Below are 10,948 nucleotides of genomic sequence, written 5' to 3'. Positions count from 1 at the left end.
TTTTAAGCTACAGAGATTGAGAAAATGATGGTACTCCATTTGATAAAGATGCATTGAAAACCTGTTAATGCTTTTTCATTATGGAGCATTTTTCTTTTGCAGATTAAGAAAAAAAACAGAAGAGAGTAAGAGTAACAGATGAGTAAAGCTGTAATGTAACAGAATGAGGAAAAAGTGAAAGGACCGGAATACTTTCTAAATGAACTGTATAAATGCTGTCAAATATTCTGTCAAATATGTACAATAAATCACAGGTATATATATATATATATATATATATATATATATATATATATATATATATATATATATATATATATATATATATATATATATATATATATATATATATGAATGCAAATCATGCACTATTACTTTGTAGTTATTGGCTTATCCAGAATTCTACTTGCTGGTGCTGAGCATTGTGGTATTTTTAACTTTTAAGCTAATGATCTGAGATTCTGTAGCCTATGACCAGGGGTACAGTCAATGCAAGTACATGTACTACGCTACCTCTACACTTTGATTACATTAGAAATTCAATATTTGATGGAGTCTTGTTATGGGCATATGTATTTTTCATTGTACATAAACAAACATATGCAATGAATAGCATAGAGGTTGCACCATTTCTTCTGTAGGTGAGGTGCAGAAAAAGGAAATCGAAGTGAGAAAATAGTTAGCAGTCTGTCATTGGCAGTTCTTTGGAAACATGACTGAAATGTCACAGACATAAAATTAAACTGCAGAATAACATAAGATTATGCTTGTTGTCAAAAGCAGTAAAAGACAGATTGGTTTGTCTTCAGTGTGGTCAGGTGAAAAAGAAAGCAAATGATCATGCCATGGCACACTGTCTTCAACATGGCAGAATGAGCTTCTCCATAGACAACAGAGGAGGCTAAAAATCGAGTTAGAGGCTGGATTGTTTCACCCTTAGTGGACAACTGCAGGCCTTATATGAGAAGGACAGATATAAATAAGCAACCAGGAAAATGAATTATTGATGGATACAGAGCAGAACGTAACAGTGCCTTGCAGATGTGGAAGTATGAAAGGATTGAAAGAGGAAATTGTGAAAAATTATGGTACTCCTTTTGATGATAGGGGCATTTGAAGCCATGACCCTTACATGGGTCTAAAATATTTGTACTTCTTCCTTTCTAAATATTTACCGGTGTACAAAAATACACGGGCTGAACAATTTTGGAACGACATTTGCCAAAGTCAGTCATCAACTGGGGAGGAAAAGTGCTTCTGATACAATGATATAATTAAAAAAAGAGCACTTTGCTTCCCAAGTTGATAAAGGACATCAGTCTCAAACATCCTGCGTGAAATTTTCCAGCCCCCAAAAAATGTCCATTCTAGTGTATTCAAAATCTAATTTTGAATGTCTCTTTGTCATGTCTGTCATGTTTCTTTGACACTGAAAAGTGTAAAACTGCTATGAGTGTGAAAATAACAAGAAATATCGAAGCATGAGCAAAAAAAAAAAAAAAAAAAAACTGTTTAAAGCATCTGACAGGTCCAAACAAACAAAATTAAATATGAATAAAATGGTATAAATAAAAACTAAATAAATATATAAATTCAAAAACAAACTACACTTAAATAAAATGTAAATATGAAACATACTTATGACAAATGCAACTATGTATTTTAGCTAATCAGACAAAAACAGTCAGATTGTTTATCAGACACAACCATCAGCCTTCCTGAGGATAATGTAATGTAATGTAATGTAAAGTAATATAATGTAATTGTAATGGCACTTGTTGATCTAATGTAACCAGGCCTACATTTTGCAAACACTTCAACAAAGCATATTTACAGAGTTATTTGAAATGTGCACTCTCACTTTTTTTTGCCAAAGATTAGCCATGTCAGCTTTTTGTGCTGATGAGGAGCTGGTGTGTGAAAAATTAACCACTCCCTCAAAACCCATGAACAAAAAAGTTAAAAACACATGAACAATTCATATATGTTTTCATAATCTAAGTGTGTATTTGAATCTTTGGACAACTTTTTTGATCATTTAAAAAAATTCATTATGAAATGCAGTACTAAATCTTAAAACACAAAGTAATAAATGTCACCACAGGATTAGAATCCAACAGCATGATTAACATGTTTACATAGTTATATAGTGCACACAGACATGTCTAGCAAACTGGCGTTAAAAATTAATCAACTTTTTTTTTTTAAATGTTGATTCTGTTCTCTCAAATGGAATCAATATTAGCCAGTCTCAATCTTGATGCTCAAGATTTATACATCTTGCACTCATGTCTTCGGGACCTGAAAGTAGAACAGCTTCCGGAGAAAGTTGAAAGATCCAGGCATTTGTTTATACAGGCCTTTGGCAGATATTTGAGAGACCTCATTGTTCACCTGCACAAAGAGAAGAGACAGCGAGTGAGTGTCAGAGAAAGAGCGAGAAGGCATCATATAAAACTAGGATTGGCATGAATAATTTGAATACTCAAGTATTCAGTTGTTACGCTGTTATTCGTTTCTCTGTTTAATATTCGGAAGCTTTGTCATTACCTTCTTACTTCCTATATACAGTAACTGCACCATGCAGACAATGAAATAATGGTTTCTCCACCTCAAGTAGTGCACTATACTGTATGTTCAAATAGCAAGCCATCTGGGATTCACCCAAATGCAGACAACTTCCCGGAAGACTGTCCTGTGACCCAAATCATGTGCTACTTTATAACCACAACTACTATTCAAAAACAACTTCAAACAGGAGTCTGTTGATATGTATGCCTGAATTATAATTACCTTATTTTTTACATATAATAATATACAATATTTTACATATTTTCTCATGTTATTTAGCTATGTATTCACAGACTTGCACATAATGCAAGTGATAGAATGAGAATGTGTTTTTAAAAAATGCCAGCAGCTTGTTTCCATTAAACAGGCATTTTGTTTTGTCAGTAAAAAAAAAAAGGTTTTGTCATGTTTCCATAGTTGTTGTGACTTTCTTGTGTACCGCAAATTTTCAGACTTTTTTTTTTTTTTCCTTCACCACATGCACCATGTACTTTAGACAGTAAAGCCCTGTCTGAAGTCGCCACCTTACATATAATTCTTCATATCCATGGTTACAAATTCTCACTGGACAACTTTAAACCACCCCAGTTTTTTAAATTTTTAATATACAAGGTGAGTCATTATCAGTATCAAGACAATAGTCTTGGTATTACTTGCTGTTGTATTGAAAAATAAAACCAGTCATATCATCCATTCCTAGCCCATTTGGACCATCACAAGTATACTATATAATATATATAGTTATATTAACGTACATTATTAATACGTCATTGCAGCCTACTGGATACCGTTTGAACTGCAGTAACAAACATACTTAAAATGGTGGTTAATTATCAAACATAGATATTATTGGTTTTAATTAGGGGATTTTGTAAAACAAGTATTCTGGTACTTGTTCAGACACACCAGCAGATATCTGAAGCTTAGAAAATGCCGTTCGGGCAAGCCCTATGTAAAACTAAATATTAATCTAAATCTAAATATTACAAAAACATTTGGTGGAATTTCCAGATTTTGGTCTGGTTGACATTATAAATGTTAATATATTATCTGATTTGGATGACTGTCCATTTTGACAGAAATAATGCATATCATCTGTTAAAAGAAAGAAACTAAAAACCAAAATATACCATTATTAACATGGTGGCAAGGTCATCAGTGGCAACATTCTTCTCCAGTATCTGATCCAGAGTCTCCACATACCACGAGCCTGTGTTTGTGTCCCTCCATGATACATATCCTGAGGACAGAATTCATTCAGTATCTGTTCAGGAATATTAACTATTAATTATTGCACTGAATTTCTCAGGGGATGCATGGGACACCATAAAACATACACAAAATCCCTTCACATGCTTCAGGTTCCTCCTGACAAAAGGTGTGTATTCAGGTAAAAGCTGCAAGTCATATGACATGGAAGTAAAATGACCTGTTTGATTCATCACAAATTTCAACACAATACTGAACATTTTCCATTAGAGAAATAGAGTAAATGTGCAGTTTCATAATGATGTAAATGTGTAGTTTCATAATGAGAATCTAACCACTTCTGATTTAAAAACATAACGTCTTTTTGACCCGAACAGATCATAACAGATTAGAAACTAATCCAGGAAATCATGCAATTTCATAAAAAACAAAATAACATTTGGCATCTTGTTGTGCTTCCTGTAAATATTTTCTTGCCTCATAAGAAATAAAAAGACGCAAACACACCTGGAAAGGTTGAGTAGGACACTAGGATGTCGCTGGGCGTGGGGAGGGTGGCCCTAGCGTCTGGCTCATCAGAAAAGCTAAGTGAGTCACTGCTGGAGGATGTGGGGATGGCGTCCGCCTGCTCATCAAGCTTTACCGCCGTGTGCTGTACCTCATCCGGAGATACCTCAAAGCCTGTGTCTTTCTCACCTGCCCACACACCCCACACACACAAGTGAAAACACAAAGAAATCTGAAGCTGATCAATGGATCAGTGTGAACCAGACAATCCTGTAGACTCTTCAATCAAAAGTAGGAACAATATATACAGTCAGGTACAAAGATATTTGGACATTGACAAAGTTATTATTATTTTAGGTGTCTACTAGAGTACATTAGAGTTGAAATTAAATAATGAATAGGACCTCCAAGGGTAGACCCAGACTGTACACTTTTTTTTATTTAATGTGGTCCCCCCTTTTTAAGGGACCAAAAGTAAGTTGAAGGTTTGCTGCTCAGCTGTTCCATGGCCAAGTGTGTGTTATTCCTTCATTTTTTCACCTACAATCAGATAAAAGGTCTAGAGTTGATTTCAAGTGTGGTATTTGCATTGAGTCAACTCGCAATGTGATATCCAAAGCGCTGTCACTGCCAGTCAAGCAAGCCATCATTAGGCTGAAAAATCAAAACAAACCCATCAAAGAAGTAGCAAAAACATTAAGTGTGGCCAACTCAACTAACTGGTACATTCTTAAAAAGAAAGAATTCCCCGGTGAGCTCTGGAACACCAAAAGGCCCGAAAGACCACAGAAAACTGTGGTGGATGACAGAAGAATTCTTTCCCTGGTGCAGAAAAACCCCTTCACAACAGTTGGCCAGATCAGGAACAGCCGTCTGTGTCAAAGTCAACAATCAAAAGAAGACTTCACCAGAGTAAATACAGAGAGTTTACCACAGGATGTAAACCACTGGTAAGTCTCAAAAAAACAGTAACACCAGACTAGAGTTTGCCAAAAACATCTCAAAAGTGTGTACAGTTCTGGAACAACATCCAATGGACAGATGAGACAAAGGTCAGCTTGTACCAGATGGAAAGAAAAGAGTATGGAGAAGGGAAGGAACTAGTAATAATACCACATCATCATATGGAGTGGGCATGTATGGCTGCCTACGGAACTGGTTCCCTTGTATTTATTGATGATGTGACTGCTGACAAAAGCAAGCAAAATCAATTCTGAAGTGTTTAGAGCTAAATTATCTGCTCAGATTCAGCCAAATGCTTCAAAACTCATTGGCTGGCACTTCACACTGCAGATGGAGAATGATTCAAAGCACCCTTTGAAAGCAACCCAAGACTTTTTAAAGCAAAAAGTGGAATGTTCTGCAATGGCCAAGTCAATTACCCAACCTGAATCCAATTCAGCATGCATTTCACTTGCTGAAGGCAAAACTGAAGACAAAAAAAAAAGTACAAGCAGGAACTGAAAACAGCTGGAGTAAAGTCCTGGCAGAGCCTCACTAGGAAAGAAACCCAGTGTCTGGTGATGTCTATGAGTTCCGGTCATTGACTACAAAGGATTTATAATCAAGAATTAAAAATGACAATTTAATGTATAATTATGTGAGTTTGTCCAACTATTTTTGGATGTAAATACGCTAACATTAAAGGTGAAAGTCTGCACTTTAAATGACTGCATATACTACATGTATGGCAATATACATATACTTTGTACTTAAAGAATTTAGCACTTTTTGCAGCTCTTAATTTTATCAACAAGTACCTTAGGCTACATTCACAAGCTTTTCTTTGCACAATTACAATTTTTGGCAGCTCTTTCTCTCTTGATGATTCACATCTATAACTGCAAGTGACCCGTATCTGTCTTTAATTTGAATGCACCTGTTCCCTGAAATGCCCTGTATGCAAACATTTATTTCTTGGACAATTGTTTCGAATACTACCCAGTTTCGGAAGGATGTTCTTTCTGGTTTTGTTTACATCAATTCCCCAAATATCAAGTAAATCAACAATTTTTCATCCTTCCACTGAATGCTGTCACTGCTACAGCTGACGTCCATTTGAGTTTGTGAAATTGTGTCACTTCACCCTGGTAATGTGAATGTAGCCATAGCAACGTCTAACCTTAGTGATGTCTAATATTAACTGTGCAGCTTAATAAAGCCAAATGCTTATTGGTTGCGCAAGCTATACACATAAATAAATGAAGAAGAGAGTCATGTCATGATGGTGTTCTTGATTTGATAGAAATCAGTGGTCTTGGTTTGAAACATACTGCCTTTCCTTGGAGAGGAGAGCACATTTCATAACCATGGCTCTGCTTGGCAAAGGAAATACTGCAACAATTGGAAGCAGGACTTATGTGCTCACCTCCTCCACAAGCTTGGATGAAGAAGAGTTTGGGCTTGCCCTGCAGAGAAGGACAGTTCTGCCCATTGAGGTAGTTAGTGATGATCTGTACTGGAACAGAGGGACCATCCACACCATGGACTGCTCCAGGAAAGCGATTGTGACTGGCCTGAACACAGAAAAAGAAATGCCTTAAAAACAATAAAAAGATGAAAAGTAATGCGATAAGAAAGTCTGCACGTTTGGCTCAAATACTTGAACTTGAACCAGGATCGATTCTGGGCGTGTTCAAGGGTGTCAACATCACAAATTCCTTTTGAACCGAAGTATAAATTGAGCAAAACTGCTCAAAATAAAAGTTCCACCTCTTTATTGTTCTTATTAATGTTTATGTAATTAATGTATTTTTATTTAATTTGTGATTACTGAATGTTTTGGGTGAAGCTTCACTCTGTGATGATGGCCTACACAGAAAATAATAGTTGTAGACATTTGTGTTTTTACAGTGGTGATTGTTATTAAGAGGAATCAGTTTTCAGTTTCCTGGAAACAGACTGCTTTCACACATGGGGGATTTCACTTAACAAAACCCTAAACCACTGTTTTCAAGTGAAGCAGAGAGTCATTCAGTGGACCAGATTCAAAAACAGTTCACAAATGACCAAAAACACCAAATTTGTGATGCAAATGGACTTTATCTGGCCCACCAAATAATTTTTTATTGAAAATATCTAGTGGGCTATAATTGAATTGAAAGATTTGAGAAAAAAGAGCTAGTATCTACTACTCCACTAGGGGGCAAGATAGAGCAATAAATTTTATTTCATTCGTAAGTTGAAAATTTGGGGTTTCACAGTAATGGGGGTGAATACTTATGCAAATACTTATGCTTTTTTTTTTTTTTTTACATAGATAGATAGGTAGATAGATTGCAAATGGTAATTTTGCAAACAACATTGATTTTTCACTTCAATATTACGGAATAGTTTGTGTAGACTCATGACATATACTGTATGTACATAAATAGAGATGCACCTGATTTAAAGCATAATATCAATTTTACCATCCTTACCTCAGTGCCATGTGACAAGATGACCACCACACAGCAGTCATACACAGAATGATCCATTTTAGCTAGCATGGACAGCTCATGTCGTATGTGCTAGTGAGAAAAAAACAGAGGCTTGTTATACAATATTATAGAAATAAGAACATTATCTCACAGCTAGTTTTCTCCTGGTTGTAGTGGCTAATGCAGAAGCACTTACTTTACATTTTAAGTTCTTCTTAACTATAACATGAAAGTTGAGAGATCTGAATCGCCTCTCCATTTTTTCACTGTCAACGTCAGACCCCATGCGATTCTTTAGCTCTGAGGCAGCGTCAAATTCCACGTTGTTAATGATCAAACAGACTCCACATGGACTGGCCTCCATCTTATAGCTCTGAATATACATAAAGAAAGAAGAATATTAAACAGATAAATTGACAGAAAGATATACATTCGATAGAGAGATACATATGTACATAGACAGATAGGGAGATAGACATATGGACAGAGAGAGAAAAACAGGGTTAGAGATAGATAGATAGATAGATAGATAGATAGAGATAAAGAGATAGAAATATATACATACAGAGACAGTGAAACAAAGAGGCATATAGATAAAAAGAAAGACAGATAGACAGAGACAAAGAGATACATAGAGAGAGACAGACAGATTGTTAGAGAGAGATGTAAAGAGGGATAGATAGATAGATAGATAGATAGATAGATAGACAGACAGACAAGAGATAGGATAAGAGACAGATAAGGAGAGACAGAATGATAGAGAGACAAAGAAGGATAGATAGATAGATAGATAGACAGACAGACAGACACAGATAAGGAGAGACAGAATGATAGAGAGACAAAGAGGGATAGATAGATATTTAGATAGATACATTGGGGGACAGAAAGAGACAGATTGATAGAGAGATAGATAGATAGATAGATAGATAGATAGACAGATAGCAAAAGAGAAAGAGACAGATTGATAGAGAGATAAAGATGAATAAAGATAAAGATAGAGAGATAGACAGACAGACAGTAAGGTTGGCAATTTTTAATTGTTATGTTATTACCTGTAGGCTATCAGTCCTGCGCCTAGGTGTTCTAGGTATTTCAGTTTCATCCTCAGGAGCTGTAGAAATACCAGACATTCTGCTCAACAACACTAAAACTTCCATTTATCATCTTTAATAAGAATGACTGACTCCAGAATTAGAACCTTTTGTGTTTCCTTACATGCGATAGGCAGAGTGGTTGGTTTCTGTGGAAGCTTCTCAGGAGCATTACCTCCTTCTGGCTTTTTAAAATCTACAGGATTCCCTGCTGAATTGTGAGACAAGACTCATGAGATAAGGCACTTGGTATGCATGTGAATAATTTGGATGTGCTGTAATACTTTCCACTGTGGAGAAACACACTTACGGACAGGGAGGGGGATTACAGCAGGCTGCACAGGGAGAGGAACAGGTACAGAACCTGGTGCAGAATCTCCACTCTCCAGCAGTTCAGCCAGGTTGTGATACCCAGTTTCTCGAAGGCACTCCAGGAAGGCTGGGAAAGCCCGACTTCCTCGTGTCTCTAGGTCCCTCATCAGCTGCTGGGCTTGAGCACGTCTGGGTCCAGAGCTCTGGTGAAATAAATAAATAATTAATAATAATAATAAAAAAAATCATAAACTTTTTTTTATTCAAGACTATACACTAAAGCTGTGCACATACTTCTGAGCTCATCTATGTAGCCCAGGTCAGGATATTCAGGTGCTTAGGTTTTTTTTTTCTTCTTCTTTTCTTTTTAATGGAAGGTTACATACATATCCATGGTTCTATGATTGAGTGAAAGACTTCTCAATATGTGAAAAAGCATGTACAGCAAAGCTCCTCTGGGGTATACACTTAATTTCACCATTGCATTGTTGTTAGATATTCCTGAATATGATTCGCGCCTATTCATAACTGTTCCAGCCTGAGCTGAAATCCTCACTTTTTTCTTATTACGGATAATGAGCAGCCTGTTTCTGCTGCAACAACGCTGCAAAGGTGCTCACTCTTTTCTTATTAGGGGGCTAAGTAACTGAGCCTGCGGCCTGTTTTTGTTACAACAATGCAGCAGTGGTACTTACGTTGTTCCTATCTGTATGCTGACGTGACTTGTGGCCAAAAAGATAGCGTTGAATGTTACTATTTTCATATCGTCATTTATATCGTTACCGCAAAAAATATCATGAAATATCGTGATATAGATTTAAGTCTATATCGCCCTTCCCTAATCCATAGTCCATGTTTGTGTATACGCGTATGTGAAACCACACATCCTCACGTCCTCGTACCTTTATCTCATCTATCATATCGTCAGTAAAGATGCCCCTTGACAAAAGTCCATCGTAAACATCTGAAGGGTCTAAAGTTAACACAAGTTCTCTTCTCTTCTGCCGAAGAATCTCTCTGTGCCTGCGATCCATTCTGTAAACAAATTACACCATAACGATCAGATCACATGACTGTATATGAGTTATTAAAAGTAAGAATAGCTACAGTGTTAACATGAAAACGCAAAAAACATGTACAATTTAAGTGTAGCAAATACATAAAGCAATGAGGTGTTGCTACCGCTCCTCACTTGTACTTCCTTGTTTACATCAGGCATCCCACGGAACACTGACGTCACTCCTGGGTGCGTTTGTGCAACACAAACTGCGTTGAAGAAACGCAGACTGTGCGGTTGTGTGCGCAGAACTGCTGAGGTTCAGTTCATAATTACTGCATATATCTTCCCTAAGATTTCAACAGTACTTGTAGAATATGTGTAGACTGCATCCACAAATAGCTTGAATGTATTAAATTGGATCTGCTTTAAAATATACCTTAGGCAAATGGTCTAAATTTCTCCAAAGCTTTAACGTTTTTCACTATCGTAAACAATTTACGACAATCTCGCGAGAATTGTGGTGACTAGACGGCACACGCGTGAAGTCAGGTGATGTTGGCAGAACAGACCAGAAAAAAAAAAAACAAAAAAAAAAGCTCATTGTTTTAGTTTTCATTTCCACATTCAGTCTTAGTGCAGGTTGTAAAAATTGATTTGTGATTATTTTGTTTCAGAGATACAGAGTTCAAGGTGTGAAGGCATACTTGCTTTAAAGAATCAAAACATAAATGCCTGGGATACTGTCTAGGAGAATTAAGGGCAATGCAGTTGTTATATTTTTAATTTAAAAAACAATAATAATGGTAATGCTGTCAATACTTTCTTCACAAAACATTTGT

General features: G+C 36.3%; 1 protein-coding gene across 5 annotated transcripts; it reads right to left on the bottom strand.

The window, feature by feature from the left end:
- Nucleotides 1-557: 557 nt before the first annotated feature.
- Nucleotides 558-10,569, bottom strand: casp9 (caspase 9, apoptosis-related cysteine peptidase). Of its 5 annotated transcripts, none has more exons than XM_026920103.3 (11): nucleotides 10,292-10,569; nucleotides 10,012-10,144; nucleotides 9,108-9,312; nucleotides 8,922-9,008; nucleotides 8,759-8,817; nucleotides 7,903-8,079; nucleotides 7,707-7,796; nucleotides 6,656-6,803; nucleotides 4,288-4,476; nucleotides 3,702-3,811; nucleotides 558-2,394 (listed from the first exon to the last, which is right to left on the bottom strand). In XM_026920103.3, exons 2-11 carry the CDS (start codon nucleotides 10,141-10,143, stop codon nucleotides 2,287-2,289), a joined length of 1,305 nt encoding a protein of 434 aa, XP_026775904.3. In that variant the 5' UTR covers nucleotide 10,144; nucleotides 10,292-10,569; the 3' UTR covers nucleotides 558-2,286. The 5 variants fall into 5 exon arrangements, with proteins under 5 accessions (XP_026775904.3, XP_026775903.3, XP_026775900.3 ...); XM_026920102.3 differs by having other exon boundaries at nucleotides 10,302-10,569; XM_026920099.3 differs by having other exon boundaries at nucleotides 10,249-10,364.
- Nucleotides 10,570-10,948: the final 379 nt, after the last annotated feature.

This window comes from Pangasianodon hypophthalmus, chromosome 16 (genome assembly GCF_027358585.1).
Source record: "Pangasianodon hypophthalmus isolate fPanHyp1 chromosome 16, fPanHyp1.pri, whole genome shotgun sequence".
NCBI classification, from domain to species: Eukaryota; Metazoa; Chordata; class Actinopteri; order Siluriformes; family Pangasiidae; genus Pangasianodon; species Pangasianodon hypophthalmus.
This window is presented reverse-complemented; position numbering and strand designations above follow the sequence as displayed.